The sequence below is a fragment of the Marmota monax genome, unplaced genomic scaffold, assembly GCF_021218885.2.
Source record: "Marmota monax isolate L192 unplaced genomic scaffold, Marmota_monax_Labrador192_F-V1.1 WCK01_AAM20220418_F8-fsc00115, whole genome shotgun sequence".
NCBI lineage: Eukaryota > Metazoa > Chordata > Mammalia > Rodentia > Sciuridae > Marmota > Marmota monax.
In genome coordinates this window covers 4,256,033-4,280,061 of record NW_026694419.1, presented here as the reverse complement: position 1 = coordinate 4,280,061, position 24,029 = coordinate 4,256,033, and the positions used below count along the sequence as shown (strand labels likewise).

The 24,029-nt window shown below is 32.4% G+C and overlaps 1 protein-coding gene across 2 annotated transcripts in view; it reads left to right on the top strand.

The window, feature by feature from the left end:
* The window catches only part of Zc2hc1a (zinc finger C2HC-type containing 1A), a 45,530-nt gene that overhangs the window by 5,194 nt on the left and 16,307 nt on the right, over positions 1 to 24,029 (top strand). For both annotated transcript variants that reach the window (XM_046468206.2, XM_046468205.2), the window contains exons 2-5: positions 7,699 to 7,775; positions 9,957 to 10,073; positions 13,830 to 13,971; positions 15,975 to 16,123. In XM_046468206.2, the coding sequence (XP_046324162.1) occupies positions 7,699 to 7,775; positions 9,957 to 10,073; positions 13,830 to 13,971; positions 15,975 to 16,123 (485 nt within the window). The remainder of the gene's footprint in view (positions 1 to 7,698; positions 7,776 to 9,956; positions 10,074 to 13,829; positions 13,972 to 15,974; positions 16,124 to 24,029) is intronic.

Genomic DNA, 24,029 nt, shown 5'->3' with positions numbered 1-24,029 from the left:
AGGGCATCTGGGTTGGTTCCACAGTCTAGCTATTGTGAATTGTGCTGCTATGAACATCTATGTGGCAGTATCCCTGTAGTACGCTCTTTTAAGGTCTTCAGGGAATAGTCCGAGAAGGGCAATAGATGGGTCAAATGGTGGTTCCATTCCCAGCTTTCCCAGGAATCTCCATACTGCTTTCCAAATTGGCTGCACCAATTTGCAGTCCCACCAGCAATGTACAAGAGTACCCTTTTCCTCACATCCTCTCCAGCACTTGTTGTTGTTTGACTTCTGGAGTGATATGGTACCTTAGGGTGGTTTTGATTTGCATTTCTCTGACTGCTAGAGATGGTGAGCATTTTTTCATGTACTTGTTGATTGATTGTATGTCCTCCTCTGAGAAGTGTCTGTTCAGGTCCTTGGCCCATTTGTTGATTGGGTTATTTGTTATCTTATTGTTTAATTTTTTGAGTTCTTTGTATACTCCGGATATTAGGGCTCTATCTGAAGTGTGAGGAGTAAAAATTTGTTCCCATGATGTAGGCTCCCTATTTACCTCTCTTATTGTTTCTCTTGCTGAGAAAAAACTTTTTAGTTTAAGTAAATCCCATTTGTTGATTCTTGTTATTAACTCTTGTGCTATGGGTGTCCTATTAAGGAATTTGGAGCCTGACCCCACAATATGTAGATCGGAGCCAACTTTTTCTTCTATCAGACGCAGAGTCTCTGATTTGATATCAAGCTCCTTGATCCATTTTGAGTTAACTTTTGTGCATGGTGAGAGAAGGGGATTCAGTTTCATTTTGTTGCATATGGATTTCCAGTTTTCCCAGCACCATTTGTTGAAGATGCTATCCTTCCTCCATTGCATGCTTTTAGCCCCTTTATCAAATATAAGATAGTTGTAACTTTGTGGATTAGTCTCTGTGTCCTCTATTCTGTACCATTGGTCCACCCGCCTGTTTTGGTACCAGTACCATGCTCTTTTTGTTACTATTGCTCTGTAGTATAGTTTGAAATCTGGAGCAGATTATGCTAAGTGAAGCTAGCCAATCCCTAAAAAACAAATGCCAAATGTCTTTTTTGATTTAATGAGAGCAGCTAAGAACAGAGCAGGGAGGAAGAGCAGGAGGAAAAGATTAACATTAAACAGAGACATGAGGTGGGAGGGAAAGGGAGAGAAAAGGGAAATTGCATGGAAATGGAAGGAGACCCTCATTGCTACACAAAATTATGTATAAGAGGTTGTGAGGGGAATGGGAAAAAAACAAGGAGAGAAATGAATCACAGTAGATGGGGTAGAGAGAGAATATGGGAGGGGAGGGGAGGGGGGATAGTAGAGGATAGGAAAGGTAGCAGAATACAACAGTTACTAATATGGCATTATGTAAAAATGTGGATGTGTAACCAATGTGATTCTGAAATCTGTATTTGGGGTTAAAATGGGAGTTCATAATCCACTTGAATCTAATGTATGAAATATGATATGTCAAGAGCTTTGTAATGTTTTGAACAACCAATAAACAAACAAACAAACAAAAAAACACTTCAGTTTCAACATAAAAAAAATAAAGTCTGCCTGCAATATAGATAGGGAGTGAATGAGAAGTAGGCAGGGACTAAACAGAAAATGTCAGTGTCTCAAAAACTGTGCTACTTAGGATTAGTCCTGAATATCTCTTTTAGGAGGAGGGATTCTGGTTAAGTCAGTCTCCTTTTTTCTTCCCTCCACCCCCGCGCCACCCCCATAGATTGAACCAGGAGTCTTGTTAAGAAAGTTGGGGCCTAATCTCACATGATGAAGATTAGGGCCTACTTTTTCTTCTATTAGAAACAGGGTCTCTGGTTATATTCCTGAGTCCTTGCTCCATTTTGAGTTGAGTTTTGTGCATGGTGAGAGATGGGGGTTTAATTTCATTTTGTTGCATATAGATTTCCAGTTTTGCCAGCACCATTTGTTGAAGAGGCTGTCTTTTCTCCAGTGCATGTTCTTGGTACCTTTGTCTAATATAAGATAATTGTAGTTTTGTGGGTTACTCTCTGTGTCCTCTATTCTGTACCATTGGTCTACCAGTCTGTTTTGGTGCCAATACCAAGCTGTTTTTGTTACTATTGCTCTGTAGTATAGTGTCTGGTATAGTGATGCCACCTGATTCACTCTTCCTGGTAAGGATTGCTTTAGCTATTCTGGGTCTCTTACTTTTCAAGATGAACTTCATGATTGCTTTTTCTATTTCTATGAGGAATGTCATTGGAATTTTGATTGGAATTGCATTATATCTGTATAGTGCTTTTGGAAGTATGGTCATTTTGATAATATTAATTCTGCCTATCCAAGAGCAAGGTAGATCTTTCCATCTTCTTAGGTCTTCTTTGATTTCTTTCTTTAGGGTTCTATAATTTTGATTATATAGATCTTTCACCTCTTGCGTTAAGTTGATTCCCAAGTATTTTATTTTATTTTTTTTGAGGCTATTGAGAATGGGGTAGTTTGCCTCATTTCCCTTTCTGAGGACTTTTTACTGATATACAGAAATGCCTTTGATTTATGGGTGTTAATTTCATATCCTGCTACTTTGCTGAATTAATTTACTAGTTCTAGGAGTTTTCTGGTGGAATTTTTTTTTTTTTTTTTGAGAGAGAGAGAGAGAGAATTTTAATATTTATTTTTTAGTTTTCAGCAGACACAACATCTTTGTTTGTATGTGGTGCTGAGGATCGAACCTGGGCCGCACACGTGCCAGGCGACTGCGCTACCACTTGAGTCACATCCCCAGCCCCTCTGGTGGAATTTTTAGGGTCTTCCAGGTATAGAATTATATCATCAGCAAATAGTGCCAATTTGAGTTCTTCTTTTCCTATGTGTATCCCTTTAATTTCTTTTGTCTGTCTACTTGTCCTAGCCTGTGAACTATGTTAAATAGAAGTGGTGAAAGAGGGCATCCCTGTCTCCTACCAGTTTTTACAGGGAATGCCTTCAATTTTTCTCCATTTACAATGATGTTGGCCTGGGACTTAGCATAGATAGCATTTATGAGATTGAGATATGTTCCTGTTATCTCTAGTTTTTCTAGTGTTTGGAGCATAAAAGGGTGCTGTATTTTGTCAAATGCTTTTTTCTGCATCTATTGAGATGATCATATGATTCTTTAAGTCTATTCATGTGATGAATTACATTTGTTGATTTCCATATGTTGAACCAACCTTGTATCTCTGCGATGAATCCCACTTGATTGTTATATAGGATCTTTTTGATATGTTTTTGTATTCGATTTGCCAGAATTTTCTTGAAAATTTTTGCATCTATGTTCATTGGAGATATTGGTCTGAAGTTTTCTTTTTTTGATGTTTCTTTGTCTGGTTTTGGAATCAGGGTGATATTGGCCTCATAGAATGAGTTTGGAAGTGCTGCCTCTTTTTCTATTTCCTGAAATAAATTGAAGAATATTGGTATTAGTTCTTCCTTAAAGGTCTTGTAGAACTCTGCTGTGTATGCCTTCGGACCTGGGCTTTTCTTGGTTGGTAAACTTTTGATGGTGTCTGCTGTTTTGTCATTAAAATTGATCTGTTTAAGTTGTGTATATCATCCTGAATCAATTTGGGCAAATTATATGACTCTAGAAATTTGTCGATGTCTTTGGTATTTTCTATTTTATTGGAGTACAGGTTTTCAAAATAATTTCTAATTATCTTCTGTATTTCTGTAGTGTCTGTTGTGATATTTCCTTTTTCATTACATATGTTAATGATTTGAGTTTTCTCTCTCCTTCTCTTCATTAGCATGGCTAAGGGTCTGTCAGTTTTATTTATTTTTTCAAAGAACCAACTTTTTATTCTGTCAGTTTTTCGATTGTTTCTGTTGTTTCAATTTCATCAATTACAGCTCTGATTCTAATTATTTCCTGTATTCTGCTGCTTTTGGTGTTGATTTGTTCTTCTTTTTCTAGGGCTTTGAGATGTAGTGTTAAGTCATTTATTTGTTGACTTTTTCTTCTTTGAAGGAATGAACTCCATGCAATGAACTTTCCTCTTAGAACTGTTTTCATAGTGTCCCAGAGATTTCCATGTTTTATCTGTGTTCTCATTCACTTCTAAAAACTTTTTGATCTCCTCCTTGATGTCTTCTGCAATTCATTGTTCATTCAGTAGCATATTATTTAGTCTCCAAGTATTGGAGTAGCTTTTTTTTCTTATTTTATGATTGATTTATAATTTCATTCCATTATGATCTGACAGAATGCAGGGTAGTATCTCTACTTTTTTATATGTGCTAAGAGTTGTAGGTAGGCCAGGCAGAGTGTGTCAGCCTTGGAGTCCCTATGGGCAGCCCCTGGTAGCGAGATACCTGAAGCTTTGAGAAAGAAACCAAAGCTACAGTGTACACCCCTGGATTAAGAGATGCTCATAGTGTGGACTGTCTGCTGAGGAAAGCTGCTGGTTGCCATAGAACCAGGCTAAGACAGAGGCCATGAGCACTACAACTAGCAAGGCCAGAGAGATGGGAATTCCCAAGCCCTTTGGAGAGAACGTCTTGTCATACGTGCCCCATGATGCGGGATATGGCATTACAAGACTTAATATTTGCCTGGATGAGTTTTAGTCCCTTCACTTCTTTTGGAATATGTATGCCATTATATATTGGATATACATATCCTACTTTTCACAGCTAAAAGTTTGCCTTGAGACTCAGAAGAGACTTTACTTGGACCTTTGGGCAATGATGGAACTATTAAGATTATGGGGACTCTTGGAAATGGAATAAGTGTAGTTTGCATTGCAAGCTGAACATAAGCTTTTGGGGGTCAGGGTGGATATGTGGTGTCCCACAAAAGTTCCTGTGTTAATGCAGAAATGTTTGAACATGAAATGATTTGATTGTGAGAGCCATAACCTAATTAGTCCATAGTTTTAAATGGACTAACTGGGTAGTATCTGTAAGTAGATGGTTGTGGCTAGAGGAAGTTTGCATTTGGGGGATATGCCCTGCATGGGTTCATATTCCCTGCAGCCCCTTTCCCTTGCTCTCTTTGTTTCCCAGCTTCCATGGTCTTTGTAACTTTCCTGATTTGCCCTTCAGTCATGATAATCTGCCTCTTCCAGGGGCAAGAGCAATGAAACTGGCCGAAACCTTGAGACAAAATAAACTTTTCTTCTTCTAAGTTGTTTTTGTCAGGTATTTAATCTCAGCTACCAAAAGTTGAATAACACATCTACCCATGTGATTAGTCATACATTTCCTCGTAGTTCACATAGTGTGAAGACTTTTCCAACAAGAAGAAAGACAACATGTGCTTTGCTATAGATCCTTTCAGTTTCTCAGTTTTATATATAGAAAAATAGAAATGATTCATCAACATACTTCTAAAGTATTTATTCCATCATTTGCATTGGTTTAATCATTCTCATATTTGAGGAACTTTTTCAAAATATGACACCAGTAAAAAAGATGCCTTGTCATCCATGTAAATTTCTTGCTAATACAGTCGGAAGGTATAAAATTTTGTTAAATGTATGTTACAGGTAGAAGGGGGCCACATATGTCATTTAAGCTAACTTCTTTATTTTGTAAAAAGGGAATCTGACCTTAAGAGAAGTTAAAATCTTACCCAGGGATTCATAGTTCTTAATGACAGCATTGAGTCTTGAAGTTAGATAATATTAAACAAATTCAAGTGTCTTTCTACCACTATCAATTCCTTTAATGAATAATATTAGAACAAACTGTGGCTTTGGACTCCAAGGCCTAACCTATTTATCATGACCTTTTGAGTATACATTTTGTGTTTTCAGTAGATCTTGACATCAACCCATTTGCAAATTCCATATTTCATGAACCATAAGGGTATGCTTTTTGATCAACTAATACAGCAGGAAATTAGAAATTTGTGTATATACTTGTTTTGAATGAAGAATGATTTTTCATAAAGATTTTTCTTTTACTTGAGATAACTGCTCTTAAATGCATTATTTTTTATGCCTTTTAGTGACAGTGATTTTCTTTTCCTTTATGACATTTTAAACGTGCTTGATGACATGTGGAAATTAATTTCAATAATTGGATTTTATAGTATGGTAATATTATGATTTTTATGTTTTTGTATGAAAAATGGAAAATGATTTGTTTTCAGATATATTGAATAAATAAATAGTATTGTGTTAGCTTTATGAGAACAGTGGTTTTGTCATTGCACCCTATGCTACTATTACTTGGTATATTTGGTAACCAGTAGGTACTCAACTAGATACTCAGATTATTTTAATGTGTTGAATTGATTTTTCTCAGTAGTTAAATTTGGGGGCAGGTGTATACTGTTTAAAAAAGCAAATGAAATATATATTTTTAATATGTGTATTGATAAAATTTTAAATCATTGCTTAGTATATAAAGGAATACATGATAACTGTCAGTAAGCTTATAAACTTTGAACATGCCATGTGACTTTGACCATCATTTTTAATGAACCTAAAGGATAGTCTATCTAGTAACCGTTTCAGCCTTCTGGGTTGTTATTGGAATTAAGGGATCCAGATAAATGAGATTGCTCTCCTTAAATAACCTAGCCCTTGGTATTATAGAAGGACAAATCAGGAGAATCTTAGCTTTACTTTTGTAATGTTCACTGCTGAACTGCAGCTATACAGACATGGAGTCCCTCTGAGGTAACAGTCACTTTTTTACTACTAGAATAAGGCAGAATAATACTAGAAAGATAGAACGAAGAAGTTTTTCTTTTGCTATGTTAGAGTGTTTTCTCACCAGTGCATTATTTCACTAGTTTTATATAATCTCACCAAATGCTGTAGAACATATTAAATGGAGTCAAAATTGACATTTCATGATTTTTTAATGTTACTTTTAGAAGAAAATGTTTTTGTTGTTCATATGGTAAAATAATTTTAACAATCAATAAAATATTCAACAGAAAATATTGGGAAAATTTTACAGGTTTGTAAAAATATCACTTTTAGAAAATTACTGGTATGAAAATAAATTTAGGTTTGAAAATTGGCTAGAAAATAAATGACAAGTGGATTCAGTTATGTAGAATCACAAATAATGTAATTTTTTTTAGTTTAATTTTAATTGAATGAAAATTGTAGCTGCTTTATAATTTAATGAATTGTGCTTATGAGGTCAGAAAACCTCAATTGATTGGTCTAGTGAATCTTAATAAGTATTATATGTGTAAAAAATGAAAAATTTGCCTCATAAATGCAGTTTGCATTCTAATTAAGTGATCTTACCTTTGGAGCCTTATACTTTTTGTTTGCTGTTGGTAATTGGAAGAAAATTCTTTTTATTCTAGTTTCTCTATATTATGTCAGGAAGACACTTAACCAGAAAAAACAATGATAATTCTTCATGCCTTGAATATTAATAAGATTGATTTGATTTTTAAAGTTACTAATTTACAATGAAATCAACTCATAAGTAAGAGATGATAAATTAATTTGGTTAAATAATAACAAGAAAACTAGATATTTCTAATATCAGTTTGGTTATTCTTAATCACTCTCATTTACCATGATATTTTTGATCACTAATAATTCTAAGCCTTATGCCATTTTAATTGGTAATTTTGCTTATTTTTAAATGAAACAAAGCATTTTTCAAAAGAACTAACAATTACCTATGAAACTAAGAGAAAACATTGAAATTTGAAGTTTCACAATATGAGCCACAGAAATTATTTATAAAATTCTTTTCTGTTTTAGAAAACGGAAGTGTTGTCCAAGTTGGAGAGTTGTTGCCTTGCAAAATTTGTGGAAGAACATTCTTTCCAGTAGCATTAGTGAGTAGACTGAATCTGTATCTTTTTCCTTTGGGGTTTAATAGATCTGTAATTGTTCAATACTTAAGAATAACTCACATGGGGAGAATTTATGTAGAATGAATTTTGAAGTTTTGTAAAACTTGTTGAGGTGTTTGGGTTCCATTTGTGTCATTCTTCCAGAATACTCTCTTTCCTTCAGAGTTTGGTCTTCTGACTTCTCTGTTAAAGTGTTAATATTATCAGAAGCAAACAGAACAAACACCCCCCTTTTTTTAGTACCACCCCCCCCCCTTTTTTTTTTCATTTTTATGTTGAGATAGGGTCTTGCTAAGTTGCCCAGGTTGGCCTAGAACTTATGATCCTCCTGCCTCAGCCTCCTGAGTCACTGGGATTCCAGGCATGTTCTACCATGCCGGGCTACCAAACATCTCTTAATGTATACAATAATGTATTTATAGATACAAAATGATATAATGTCTAGGTTTTGCTTTAAAATACTTTAGGGGAAAAAAGCAGGGCTACACAAAACAAAAGTGCTAAAATGCTATTAATTGTCAAAGCAGTGAAGAGTAAATTGGAGTTCATTATACTAATCTCTTAACTCTCCTGTGTTTGAAATATTGCAAAGAAAAAAAAGCATAATTTTTATTTTACAATATACAAGTGTACCTAAAATGCATTTTTCATTTTTTAAATAGTTTTGGTTGCAAAAATAGTTTTGTAATCCATACAAATAGAAATTCTTCTAATTGATCTTAATAAAAATTAGCTAAATAAGAAAAAATAAAAATTATGCCTTATATACTTTAAATATTTTAACTTTGAACATAATTATATATTTATTAAAATTTTGATAAATAATATGTTAAAAATAGGGATCTGCTGGCAAAATATACTGTGCATATCCTTGTTTCCATTAATGAGGGATTAATGATAAAAAAAAGTTCATTTGACAGTGGACACCTAAATAATTTGACTTTTTTGTAATCCTTTAGAAATATCTTTCCCACACATGTAGGGATTTTTTTTTTTTTCTCATCAAATCACTGTTTTTCAAAGTATTTTCAAAGCAGTCAGCTGAATTTTCACAGACAAAAATGCCAATTTTCCCTCAGTTATTTATTTATCTAATATTAAATTAAATGATATAGTTATAATAACTACACTTTGTATAATCAGGTTTGGAAATGAACTCCACAGGCACTTGACACATAACAACTAAATTTGTGAGACTAGACATACACGGGTGTAGTAGAAAATTACATGCAAGCCTGTTTTTATTACTTAAGAACTCTTATTCTAATAGCTATAATTATAGTGCTTATTTGTTGAAATTGAAAACAGATCTGTGAAACAGTTGATCACTAATTGTCTACTGAAAGCATAACAGGCTCCTGACTTCAAATAAGCCAGCTCTCAAATTTGCTTTTTTTTTTTCAGATAAAATTTAATGTTTCCAGCTTCTTCAGAGTTTCTTAGAACACAAATGAAAAAAATGCCTGTATTGTAATGTCATCAGTCAATGTGCTTTGTATAGTGAAGGAAGAAATTGTTTTATCTAATTGATTAATTAAAAGCTAGTTAAGAGAAGTTTACTGGTATTTAAAATGAATGAATTGGTAACTATTTTTTAAAAACCCTATAGGAATAGAACACTAGATATCTTAAAAAAAAATCTTAGTGAAGAAAAGTAGAAAGTGTGAATTCTAGAAGGGAAGAAAGAGATAAAAGACCATTTTGTCTTTATTTTTGTGTTAACATTATATTAACATATAACTAATATGTTACTTTTGTTAATCTACATTATTCCTATTACATTAGCTTTTGTTAATCCTAAAATCAATGCATTCTTCTCTATATAGCATTTCTTTTTCTAGTACCCATGTTTAGGTGTGAAGACCTTTGCTTTTCATTCAAGTAGATTTGATTTTATATTCTTTTCCTTACCAGAAAGGTATTATATAACTCTTAGTAAAATTTTACAAAAGTATTTTTCTATAATTTCTTGCTTTAAGAAAGAAAACTTATGCATTTTACATATACATTTTAAAAATTTATAGTTAAGACAAAGCATTATCATTATATGATCTTCAGTTTTTTAGTTAGGCTCAGATTTTTTAAACCGCTCTCAACTTATGTTTTATAATGTTCTCTTCTGTAGGGAAGAAAATAATATGTTGCATGTTTTCATCTTAACAGAAAAAGCATGGACCCATTTGTCAGAAAACTGCCACTAAAAAACGGAAGACTTTTGATTCAAGCAGGCAAAGAGCTGAAGGAACTGATATTCCAACAGTAAAACCTCTTAAACCTAGGGTAACTTTTTAACAGAATTAATCTTACTGTTATGTATATTAACAATTATAATTATCTGTTATTAACAATTATAATTATCTGTTATGCTATGATTAATAAAATTCTATGTATTTAGCTTAAAAATTTTTATTAACTTACATTGTAATTGAAATTTTAACTGTAAAGGGGACATTAAAGTGTCATCTCAAACTTCATCAAATATAGTGAGAAATTTGTAGCATTTGAGAACCAGTTGCTTAGCTATCAGTGGGAAATAATTAAAACAAATGTGTTCCTACATTCTTTTTAAGTCATTGTTAATACTTAAGATATAACTTAAGTTTTGAACTCTTTCTTACCATTAGTATAACCTCTTAAGTTCATATATGGAAAACAAAGCTTTTCTTACAAACATGTTAGCATAATAGAAGTTGATTACTTTGATGAATTGGTTTATGGCCAGTACTTATAATTTATATTATGCTTTCTGGGGATAAGATTTATCAGTTGTTCAGTTGTCCCACATATATCTGTTACCTTATTTTCTTTCTTGGAACCAAAGCAAAGAACCTCTCATGATAGTCTCTTCTTAATATCTGTCATATGTTACATAGCTAAGAATAAATCATTTAAATGCATTGTCACATATAGTTTTAAATGGTCAGTTCATTGAAATGATCTAGGTGAAGTACCTTATTGAGTGGTTTTTGAAACAACAAAAGCAAAAAAAAAAAAAAAACACTGCTTTCAATGCTAATAACTTCTTCCAGGGTATAAGAGGAACACTTCCCTAAAAGAAATTAATCTTAGAATAAAATTATTTCAATATAGGAAAATCAAGTATTTATCTTCATTTTATAGTCTGTAAATATTTATGGTAAGAATGGTGAAATTTGAATAAGGTACAAAAATCAGTATTTGAAGTTTTTCTTAGTAACCTCCCAGATAATATGATTATATTAGTTTAAGTAGATAAACTAGCCCAATCTTTGGATGCAGTATTACTTCATATGTATGGCCACATATCTGGATTTGACTCTGGCTGTGTAACATCTAATGTTATTTTGGGCAAATTATGTATGCTTCCATTTACTATACAATGGTGATAGAAGTAGTATCTGTATTGGGGGTTATTGTGGAGATTAAATAATATTATCCATAGGGAGTTATATTTAATAGTTTTTTTAAAAAGGAAAGTAAAAAACCATTCTTTTGTATTAATTAATTAATTGCCTTGCTCCCAAAAGTGTGGTCCATAGAGCAGTAATATCAGCCATATTTGAAAACTTGTTGGAAATATGGAATCTTTGGTCCACACAGATACTGAATTAGAATTCACTTTTAACAAAATCCTTGTACCCATTAACAAAATCATATACCCATGCAACTTTGAGGACAGTGTTTTAGAAGATTTGAACATTATAATATGATTCTCAATGTTATTTACCTAGATCAAGGAAATCCTACAAAATGATAAGCAGAGTAGGGGCACAACAACTGTATGAACTCTATTTTTGGTAAAACTAAAGGCACAGACTACCAAATACATATAAGTGCTGCCCAAAGCAGTTGAGATCCAGGTTAAGTTTCTGAAAGTCCCATGGATTAGATAGTGAGAATCTCATGCCTTAGAGGGGAAAGATCTCTTCAACTTGAAGGTGATTCCTCAGAGATGAGAGGTCTTGTTAGAAAGAATATATCCCTTTGTTAACTGCAGCCAAGGCAGGAACCAAGATAAAGTGTAGGAAATTGGATAGCCAGGCCCTAGAATGAGCAGGACTGAAGTTGTTCAAAAGCCAAGAATGAGGAAGAGAGAATTGAGCAGGCCCAGTAGCATAGGTTCTTGGAAACTTATGTGGAGAGGCCCAACTTAAACTCAGGTGTGCTTTTTAGAAGTGGTTGTGGGAACTGAGAGAAGCAGAGCTGGCAGCAGTAGCCTTTTGTATACATACTATTTTTGTTTTACACAAGTAGAAGAGTCAGAAAACTGCCACTAAAAAACAGAAGACTTTTGATTCAAGCAGACAAAGAGCTGAAGGAACTGATATTCCAACATTAAAACCTCTTAAACCTAGGGTAACATGGAAACAAACAGAGAGATCTTATTTGTAGTAAGTAGTCTATATTTGGTCTAACAAAGAAAATGGTTGCTGATATGTAGCCTGGAAGTCTACCCTGGGCCTCTCTTCCCCAAAATCTCTTGCAAGTAGTTGTGCCAGGAAAATCTGATGAATTCAAGGATGAGTAATAAGAAACCTGTTTACATTGATACAAAGATACTATGAGAAGAAAAAATACCAAGGAGCAGTCAAACTTACCAATAGATGAGTAGTACTCTTTATGGAGCAGATGAATTTTATGAGTAGACATTTACCTATAAAATAAGAAAGTTTTTATTTAAGATTTTTTTGGTATCTATATCCATAAAAGATGTAGGTCTTTAATTTTCCCTTATATCAAAGTTTTGTGGCTCTCATAAACTAGTTGGAAAGTTGCTTTCTAGGTATTTAAGTAATATGATAAAATCTTTATTTCATGATACATGAGTCAGCATCCTATTTAGTGTAAAGACATTGGTAGTCCATTAAAATTAGGGATGAGATTAAACTGCAGCCAATAGAGTAAGTGCTAACTGATACTGTTAGATAAGAAAAAGAAATTGGATGTATAGAAATTGGAAAAGAGTTACTAGAAGATACAGTATACTAGAAGGTATAATATTGCTGGTTAAAAGAATAACCAGGAAAATATTGCAAAAGATAATAAAATAGGATTACCCTGTTATATCAATATATGTTATAAAGTCTCAATATTTAAAATACTAGTACTAACTTAAGGATAGTTAGAAAAATGGAATGGAAGAGAAAGTTTTGAAATATGCCCAGATTCAAAAGGGTTTAGTTTGTGATTAATATGTTTTCACAGTTCTGTGGGGAAAAAAGTTAAAGGGTGGTTTGATAGCTGCATTGTCTTCTTAAAAGAAAATAATGAATTGAATTCATATATTTCACCATTTACCAGAATAATTACAACTGAATACAATTTTAAAATTTAAATTTTTAAAATGGAAACCATGCATGTTCCAGAAGGAAATATGGGAACATTTTATTTTGCCTTGGTATGTGTTTGGCCCAGGCAAACTTACTATGTTGGTCTTGGTATGTGTTTGGTCCAGGTACTTACTGTGATTGCAGACTATGAAAGAAAAGATTAGTAAATTAAACTACCTTTTAAAAAGTTCTGCATTTTAAAGGATCCATAGCAAAGTCAAAAGACAGGCCAGTTATTGGAGGGAATAATAGCTAAAGAACTACTAGAAATTGTCACACACAGATCCAAGAACCCAACCAATAAACAGGACAAGGAATATAAAAAGATTATAGGATAAATGATACAGATGGTGTTTAGTGAAGTGAAAGAATGTTCAATCTCGGGGCAAGAAAAATCCAATTAAATCCACATTAGAGAGGACAATATTTCACCTTTTAGTCAGTTGAAATCTCAAAAGTTTGTTAAATTTCATTGGAGAGATTATAGGAAAACAGAAAATTGTACTATTGCTTCGAGCATAAATGCATGTTACACCTATAGAGGATGTCTGTCAATTAGAATTATATTTTAAAAGTTGCATACAGTGCAACTGCATACAAAGTTAATTTGGGAAGGAATCTTTTAAGGATTCCTGTTAAGAGAATATGATATTAAATGATTTGGCATTATCTCAAGTTTTATTTATATTTATTAATAGTTTTGATATTGGGTTTTCTTCATTTATAGCCAGAACCACCAAAGAAACCTTCAAATTGGAGAAGAAAACATGAAGAATTCATTGCCACCATAAGAGCAGCTAAAGGCCTCGATCAGGCACTTAAAGAGGGTGGCAAACTTCCTCCTCCTCCTCCACCTTCTTATGATCCTGGTATATATGGAATACTGTTGATATAAATATTCACATGGACAGAAAATAATGATAGAATATTTATACATTTTTAAGTTGTAACAAAACTTGAACCTAAAGCATAATCTCTAAATACTTTGATATTAAATAATGGTCATATCCCAGCCATCTAGGATTATAAAGATAAATCTGTGTGGAGTGTAGGAGTGCATTATCCTTTTATCACAGTACTTGTATTTAAGCATAAAAATTATAGCATGTTTAAAAATTATATGGTAAATTAAATGTTAGTTTTCTAGGAGATAAATTAATCATGTTCATTGTGGGTTGAGATACAGTCATTGAGTGGAATTCAGATAGTTATGTTGACTGGTTCTTTGGTATCTTCTTATCTAGGAAGAAAAAAAGGCCAATATTTGTAAGGTATATATCTCACATAGGAAAACTATGATATAGACTGATTACCTAAATTATGCTTTTAATTTTATTTTCTTCATTGAATAGCTAAAAGTTGCATTGTTCAGGGTTAACAAAATGTAAAACAAGATTTTGGCAAACCCACATGAGATATTATGATCCTAATAGACAATTAGCTATTGGTTATTAGAACAGCCTAAAGTTTATTTTAATGAATAAGTTAGCCACATTAAAATCGAGTTAGTATTCTAGATTGAGGTTTATTTCTTAGGAAAGAGAATGCTGTTCAGCAAATCTAGACATGATCTTTTTTTTAAATATTTTATTGTAGAGAAGAGGTCTGCAAATAAAAAGCCGTAAAGTAAACTTTTTTAGACTTTGTATGCCATAAGGTACCTGTTGGAACTTTAACTCTTTCATTGTTTCAATAAGTCATAGATAATGTATAAATGAACAGGCATAGCTATGTTGTTCCAATGAAATATTATTTACATAAAGAGGCAACAGGCAGGCTGAATTTGGCCCATAGGCTATACTTTGCCAAATACTACTTTAGAGTATTAGTAATTACTTTTAATTGTTTTGACTATTTCTGAGATGCTCCAACTGGGCTTTGAAACACTTCTGTCTTTATTTTCCCCATGAAGTTGAGTTCTCTACTTTGGAGGTATTTGGATATTGCATACATTTTTTTTTTTTTTCTTTTCATGTCTGCATTAGTGAGTGAGGGAGTGTTCTTTGGAATGGTAATGGGATTTAGAAAATTCTCTTTGGCTTGACAAAAACTACTTCTTTGTAATTAGGGGTTTTAGTGTAATTTTTAAAGATCACACTCCCTATCCAAAAGTAAACATGTTGAAATAAGTGAAGATTTTTTTTTTTTTGGCACTAATTTTTTGTTTATTCCCAGTTTTTCATTCAGATGAGGGTCCTTTGAAATGCTTCAAAATTTGGTTATGGGTTAATTTTGACATTCAATATTAAAAGAAATTTTATTTACAGTTACTACATTTTGGAAGAATATTTTGTCTTAGAAATATCCATTGTCTCCTAAATTTGAATTAATTATATTAATTTTAAGTGTTTTAAAATCACTTCTTCCATCTGTTAGGACCTCTAAAAGAAAGTAAAGTTGTTGGAAGTGAATAAAACTATTTTTCGATGGTTTTCTCTAATGGATGTATAAGATTCTATGGATAAATCTATATTTTAAGTGGTATATTAGTATGGTATATTAGTTTTAACTAGTCTACTATATACAGTATATATACAGAATGAAAGCATACGGTATTATAGAAGTAAAGGAGAAATAATATCTTTTCTTCTACTTATTCATTCTTTTGTCCTGAAGATTTATCTTTTGTTCTTTTTTTCTCTTCAGTTCTCCTCAAATTTGATTCAAAGTTAGAAAAAAATTAGAATGAATTCATTGGACTTTTTCTTTATAGTCTTTACTAAGTTTATCAGGCTGGATGTTATATGGAAATGGGAGTTTTTGCTTATCAGATATTAACTATGTTATGCATCTTTAATTATTGTTCATTAAAAACCAATGATTCTTAATATCCCCTTTCAGGTATTCTCTTATTAATCTGTTTCTGTCTTAGATTATATTCAGTGTCCATATTGCCAAAGGAGATTTAATGAAAATGCAGCTGATAGACATATCAATTTCTGTAAAGAACAGGCAGCACGTATTAGTAACAAAGGCAAGTTTTCTGCTGACACCAAAGGAAAACCAACTTCTCGGACACAGGTGAAATGCTCAATTTTAATAATTTCTATCCATCAATGAGAAAATGACACTTTGAGATTCATAGTTTATGTTTATGCTTTATAGGACATTATACTATAATTTTATCACCTGATAAAATAAATGTCTAAGGGATTAAAATGCTTAATTGAAAATAATTGTTAAAATTAATTGATTTGAGAAGTACTTGAGTTGGTAGGTACTTGAAAATGTATCAATTTAAAGAGTAATAAAGTAATAAAATAAATTAAACATAGGATTACCAAATTCAGAGGAAACATAAAAGGTTTGGAAGACTGAGTTAATGGCAATAAAAGTCAAAGTTTGAAAATCATATCAGTACTGAAAAATGTACATGAGGGAAGTGAAACTTGGATTCACATTCTAATTGTTTCTTTGGAACTTCTAGACAAATAACATGCCATTAAGTGATAACCACCTGATGATTATGAAAAACAAATGAAACAATGTATATGAAAGCACATAAACTACTGATATATAAGGTTTTATAGTAAATTAATTTTTATAACACTATTGTTTTTCTTTAAACACTATTACACAAAAATATTGACAATGTTAGACTTGTGAGCATATTTCTGTTTTCACATAGCTTTTTTTTACGAACAAACTTTTTTCTCTTTTGAGAAGCGGTTGCACTGTATTGCCCAGTCTGACCTTGAACTCCTGTGGCCAAAGGATCTTTGCTTTCTCAACCTCCCAAATAACTGATACTACAGATGAGTACCCCTGTATCTGATCTAGCAGGTTTTATTGAGTGTTGTAAATCTGAACAACAAATGGTTGAGTCCATATCTCTTGTTACTTACAAGTAATATGTTAGATTAAAAGACCCCCAATACAATAGGGGCTTCTTTGAGAGAATCTTTGTACTGAGTTCTTAAAATGTTATTGAAAATAGACCATATCATTAATATCATTGTCATTTTGGGGAAAACACCTTTTGTTAAGCTGAGCACAATGGCACATGCCTGTAATCCCCTAGTCCTTTGGAGACTGAGGCAGGAGGATTGCAAATTCGAGGCTAGGTTGGCAAACATTTGATTTTTGACTGTGCAGTACTATATTAGCTAGCTGTGAGTTTTCGTCTCTGACTTGTGTCAAGCTAAGAATGTTCTCCTGTATTTAATGAGGGTTTATTTGTTTTTGTTCTTTAACTGCAAATGTAATTTGAATTTTGTATAATGCTGTTTATCTATCCAAACACTAATGTGGTTTTTCCTGCATTATGTTATGCTTATGATAAATTACACTGATTTTCAAATGTCAAACTTAATTTTCATTCAGTGAGTAAATTCTACTTAGTCAAGAATTATTATTTTTATGTTTTTTAATTTGATATACTAAAATTTTGTTAAAAATTTTTTCATCTATCCTTATGGGGAAGGATAGATGAAATGATCTATAATTTGGCTGGTATTGATTGAGAGTAATACTTGCCTCATCAGAGGTTTGCAGTTATTTCCTATTTTCTGGAAAAGTTTTTGTTATTTTTTTTTCTTACATTTTTTCTTTTGGAGTTCAATAGTGAAGATTTCTAGGCATACAGTTTCCTTTTTTCTGAGATTTTAAATTATTACATAAATTATTTTATTAATTGTAAGGTTGTTTAATGTGGTAGTTCTTGGTTTTCAGTTAGCATTTTGCTTTTTAAAAGCAATTACCTCTTTTATATGTGTAGTTGAATTTATTGACATAAAATTATTAACTTTTTAATGCCTACAAATAACATGCCATTAAGTGGCATGTTATTTATTCCCCTTTTTCATTCCTGAAACTGATATTTTATATTTTCATTTTTCTCTCCAACAAGTAGTTTTGTTTTGTTTACCTCTTTTTCTAGCCTTGCAAGAGGCTTATGAAATTTTATTACATCTTTACAAAGACTGTTTTTCATTGCATTGTTCGAGTGCATCTTACAATTCTTTTTCTCCACATTTTTTAATAGATGCATTATAGTTGGACATACTGATGGGATTTATCACAATACAGAATATAACAATACAATTGACCAGTTTCACTCCCTAACACTTTTTCCCTTCTTCCCAACCTCCTCTGGTGCCTTTTCCCTTTACTGATCTCCCTTTAATTTTCTTGAGATCTGCCCCCTGCTTTTGTTCTCCTTTTTCCTCTTTAGCTTGTACATATGGAAGAAAAACATATAACTCTTAAATTTCTTAATTTGACTTATTTCACTTAACATATGGTCTCTAGTTCTATCTATTCTCTACAAATAACATCATTTCATTTTTCTTTATGGCTGATTAAAACTCCATTGTGTATATATTACCACATTTTTAAAAATTCGTTTGTCTGTTGGTGGACACCTAGACTGCTTTCACAATTTGTGAATTGTGCTGCTGCAAACATGGGTATGCATGAATCACTGTAGTATGATGACTTTAATTCTTCAGGATAAAAATTGAGGAGTGGTATTGCTGAGTTATATGGTGGTTCCATGTCTAGTCTTTTGCAGAACCTCCATACTGATTTCTATTGTTGTACTAAATAGCAGTCCTATCAATAGTGTAAAAGTATTCTTTTTCTCTCCCCATCCTCTCTAGAATTTATTATTAGTGTTCTTAATGTCAGCCATTCTGACTGGTGTAAGATGAAATCTCAATCTAGTTTTGATTTGCATTTTCCTAATTACTAAGGATGGTGAACATTTTTGCATATATTTGTTGGCCATTTGTATTTCTTCTTTGGAGAAGTGTCTGTTTAATTCATTTGTCCATTTATTAACTGGGTTATTTAATTTTTTTGGTGTAAAGTTTTTTGAGTTCTTTATATATTCTAGATTTTAATCCTCTGTTAGAAGATTAACTAGCTACATTTTCTCCCATTCTGTGGATTCTTTCTTCACACTTTTAATTGATTACTTTGCTGTTCAGAAGCTTTTTAATTTGATACCATCCCATTTATCATATTGTGAATCAACTCTTTTGATATTATTTCCTGAGCTTCATGGGTCCTATTAAGAAAGTTGTTGCCTGTGCCTAAAAGTTGAAGTGTTGGTCCTGTGTTTTCTTCTAGGAGTTGCATAGTTTCTGGTCTAATTTCTATGTCTTTGATCCATTTCAAGTTGATTTTTGTGCAGGGTAAGAGATAAAGGTCTAGTCTCACTCTTCTACATATGGATAACCGTTTTCCCAGCACCATTTGATAAAAAGGCTGTCTTTTTCTCCAGTGTATGTTTTTGGCACCTTTATCAAGAATCAGATGACTGTAGATGTGTGGGTTTATCTTTGTATCTTATATTCTGTACCATTAGTCTTTGTGTTTGTTTTTATGCCACTACCATGCAGTTTTTGTTACTCTAACTGTAGAATAGTTTGAAGTCAGGTATTGTAATGTCTCCAGCATTGCTTATTAACCTCAAAATTGCTTTGGATATTCTGGGTCTTTATTCTTCCAAATGAATTTTAGGACTGTTTTTCTAGTTCTGTGATGCCATTGGTATTTTTATGGGGATCATATTGAATCTGTATATTGCTCTTGGTAGTATCACCATTTTAACAATATTAATTTTTCCTATATATGTATGATCATGGGAAGTCTTTCCATCTTCTGAGGTCTTCTTTAAATTCTTTCTCAGTATTTTCATTGTAGAAGTCTTTCACATCCTTGACTTATTCTAAAGGTGTTTTGTTGTTGTTTTATTTGTTTTCTGTTTTTTGAGCCTATTACAGATGGAATTATTTTCCTGATTTCTTTCACAACATGTTTATTATTGATATATAGGAAAGCTATTGATCTTTGTATGTTGATTTTGTTCACTGCTACTTTGCCACATTTGTTTATTAGCTCTAGAAGTCTCTTGTTGGAGTTTTTTGGATCTTCTGGATATAGGATCATATCATCTGCAGATGGTTTGATTTCTTCATTTTCTGTGTTTATCCTTTTATTTCCTTCTCTTGCCTAATTGCTCTGACTAGAATTTCTAGCACTGTATAAAATAGGAGTAGTGAGAGTGAACAGTCTTGTCTTCTTTCAGATTTTAAAGGAATGCTTTCAGTTTTTCCCCATTTACCATGAAATTGGATTTGGGTTTTTTCATTTATAGCCTTCATAATGTTGAGGTAGATTCCTTCTATCCCTAGATTCTTTGGTGTTTTTATCATGAATGGGTATTAAATTTTGTCAAAGGCCTTCTTCATTGCATATGTTGAGATGACCAAGTAATTTTGTTCTTAAATCTTTTTATGTGATGAATTATATTTATTTTATGTATTAAGCCATCCTTGCCTCTGAAATAAAACCAACTTGACTGTGGTGTACACTCTTCTTCATATATTGTTGAACATGATTTGCTACTGTTCAAGTATTTTTGAATCTAAGTTCATCAGGGATATTGGTCTGTAGTTTTCTTTCCTTAATGTGTTCTGTTCTTGTTTTGGTATGAGTGTAATATTGGCTTGATAGAAGGAAGTATTCCATTCATTTCTTTTTTTTTATTTAATTTTATTTTTTTATTGGTTATTCAAAACATTACAAAGTTCTTGACATATCATATTTCATACATTAGATTCAAATGGGTTATGAACTCCCATTTTAACCCCAAATACAGATTTCAGAATCACATTGGTTACACATCCACATTTTTACATAATGCCATATTAGTGAATGTTGTATTCTGCTACCTTTCCTATCCTCAACTAACCCCCCTCTCCTCCCCTCCCATCTTCTCTCTCTACCCCATCTACTGTAATTCATTTCTCTCCTTGTTTTTTTTCCCATTCCCCTCACAACCTCTTATATGTAATTTTGTATAACAATGAGGGTCTCCTTCCATTTCCATGCAATTTCCCTTTTCTCTCCCTTTCCCTCCCACCTCATGTCTCTGTTTAATGTCAATCTTTTCCTCCTGCTCTTCTTCCCTGCTCTGTTCTTAGTTGCTCTCATTATATCAAAGAAGACATTTGGCATTTGATTTTTAGGGATTGGCTAGCTTCACTTAGCAAAATCTGCTCTAATGCCATCCATTTCCCTGCAAATTCCATGATTTTGTCATTTTTTAGTGCTGCGTAATACTCCATTGTGTGTAAATGCCACATTTTTTTTTATCCATTCATCTATTGAAGGGCATCTGGGTTGGTTCCACAGTCTAGCTATTGTGAATTGTGCTGCTATGAACATCGATATGGCAGTATCCCTGTAGTACGCTCTTTTAAGGTCTTCAGGGAATAGTCCGAGAAGGGCAATAGCTGGGTCAAATGGTGGTTCCATTCTCAGCTTTCCCAGGAATCTCCATACTGCTTTCCAAATTGGCCGCACCAATTTGCAGTCCCACCAGCAATGTACAAGAGTACCCTTTCCCCCACATCCTCTCCAGCACTTGTTGTTGTTTGACTTCATAATGGCTGCCAATCTTACTGGAGTGATAGGGTATCTTAGGGTGGTTTTGATTTGCATTTCTCTGACTGCTAGAGAGATGGTGAGCATTTTTTCATGTACTTGTTGATTCATTTCTATTTCATCGAATAATTTGAAGAGTATTGGCATTACTTTAAGGGTTTGGTAGAATTCAACTAAAAATCCATCTTGTTTTTTCTTTGTTGGAAGGCTTTTTATTACTGCTTTTAGCTCATTGCTATAGTTATAGGTTTGTTTAGGTTTTCTATGTCCTCTTGATTCAGTTTTGGCAGATCTTATTTATCCAGATATGAATACATTTCTAGGCTTTCCAATATATACAAATCTCAATATGCTTCTTATTGTTCAGTTTAAAATATTTTCTAATATGTAATTCTGTTACTCATAGTTTATTTCAGAATGAAGCATTTAGTTATGGATAGTTGGGGCTTTTTCTCAATGTTTTATTTTTGTTTAATTCTGTTGTAGTCTGGTAAAACATTAGGCAAAATTTCCACCTTATTGAGATTTGTTTTATTGATGCACATATTCTTTTTTGGTGGATGTTACATGACATCTGGAAAAAAAAATATGTGCTCTGCTCTTGAGTTTTACAAATAAGTGAATTTCTCTTAATATTTATAATTTGTTATATATGTCCCTTTTACCATATGATGTATCCCTTTTCTGTGGCAGCATTCCTTTTGTTCAAATGTGTTTCATCTGGTAAGAATATAGTCATTTACTTAATTATTCATTTTTTGTTCTTTCTTTTCTTTAAATGTCTTTGCATACTCTGTAGACAAGCCTATAATTCATTCTTCTTTTTGTTTTTTTTTTTAATTTAGCTTAGCAACCATAACCTGTTGGTTGAAGTGTTGAGACATTTCTGTTTAATGTAATTATTCTTGATAGGTTGTGCTGAGGTCTGCCATGTTGCATTCTTCAATTTTTGATTCTTCTTTTACTTCTCTGTCTGTTTTGTCTTAATAAGCAACACTTTTTTTTTTGTTGGCTAACTCTGCTTTTTGTTTTTTTAAATTTTCTATAGGAATAGCATAACTTATTCTTATCTATGAATTTTTCCATTTACCTCCTACCATCTTTAGTGCTAGTGTGTTTATATATACATATACACACATATATAGATATGTATGTGTGTATATATACATATATTTAAAATATATGAAAAAAATAATGACTTTATAGACATGATAAGCCTGTCAGTACTCTTGATGTTGTTGTTATGAAATGTTAGACTCATTGTTTTAAAAGTCATCTGCTTTTAGCCAGGCATATTGGTGCTTGCTTGTGATGCCATTGACTTGGGAGGCTGAAGCAAAAGGATGGCAAGTTAGAGACTAGCCTCAGCAACTTAGCAGACCTTGTCTCAAAATAAAAAATAAAAAGGACTGGGGACATATCTCAGTGGTAAATTGCCCTTTGGTTCAATCCCCAATACTAAAAACAAAACAAAGCCCAATCATCTGCTTGTAAAGTAATTGAAAATGTGTAAATATTATATACATATGTACATAATATGTATATACAAATATATATACACACCTATATTAATTTATACATATACTTTGTGTTTTAATTTATACATATACTTTGTGTTTTATATTACACATGTATTTATCTTCCCCAGACATAATCATTCTTGCTTGCAAATCTAAGCTGCTATCTTTTTTTCATTTCCCATCAGTCTGGAAAGGTTTCTTGAGTCAGTATTGCATATCTGTTGGCAATGAATTCTCCATTTTTGGTTATCTGAAACATCATATTTTCCCTTCCTTCTCGGTTGAGATACCCTACTATTTATTTACTACTTATCATATTCATCATGTTCCCCCTTAATTTTATTTTCAGAAACATTTTGAACATAACTATAATAATTATTTTTAAGTCTTTGATTGCTAAATCTGACACCTCTGCCCATGTGGAATTGATTTCTGTTCACTGTCATTTTTTTGTTGAGTACGAGCCATATATATTTTTTTTAATATTTATTTTTCAGTTTTCGGCAGACACAACATCTTTGTTTGTATGTGGTGCTGAGGATCGAACCCTGGCCACACGCACGCCAGGCAAGCGTGCTACCTCTTGAGTCACATTCCCAGCCCGAGTATGAGCCATATTTCCCTGTTCATTTGCTAGAAATATTTTGCTGAAAACTAATTATTGTAGTTAATATACCAAACTGGTTGTTTTTCATTGTTTTTCTCTTCTTAGAAGTGGGAGAGTATCTTATATCTTAGGCAGTTAAACCCAGAGGACACAGTTTTGGGTCCTCTCAGTCTTGTGTTTTTATGTTTGTTTGTTTGTTTTAAATCCTCTTGTAATTATTATCTACAGGAGAGTTATACAGCTACTTTACCCCTTTACACTGAGATTGTAATTTATTACCACATTTTTAATTTCTTGAAGTTTTTTTAGTTTCCTACATTTTATTGTTTCCAATTTCTCATATCCATCATTTATTTAAGTATAATACACATAATTATTTTGTTGTAATATGTGTCTGATAATTGTA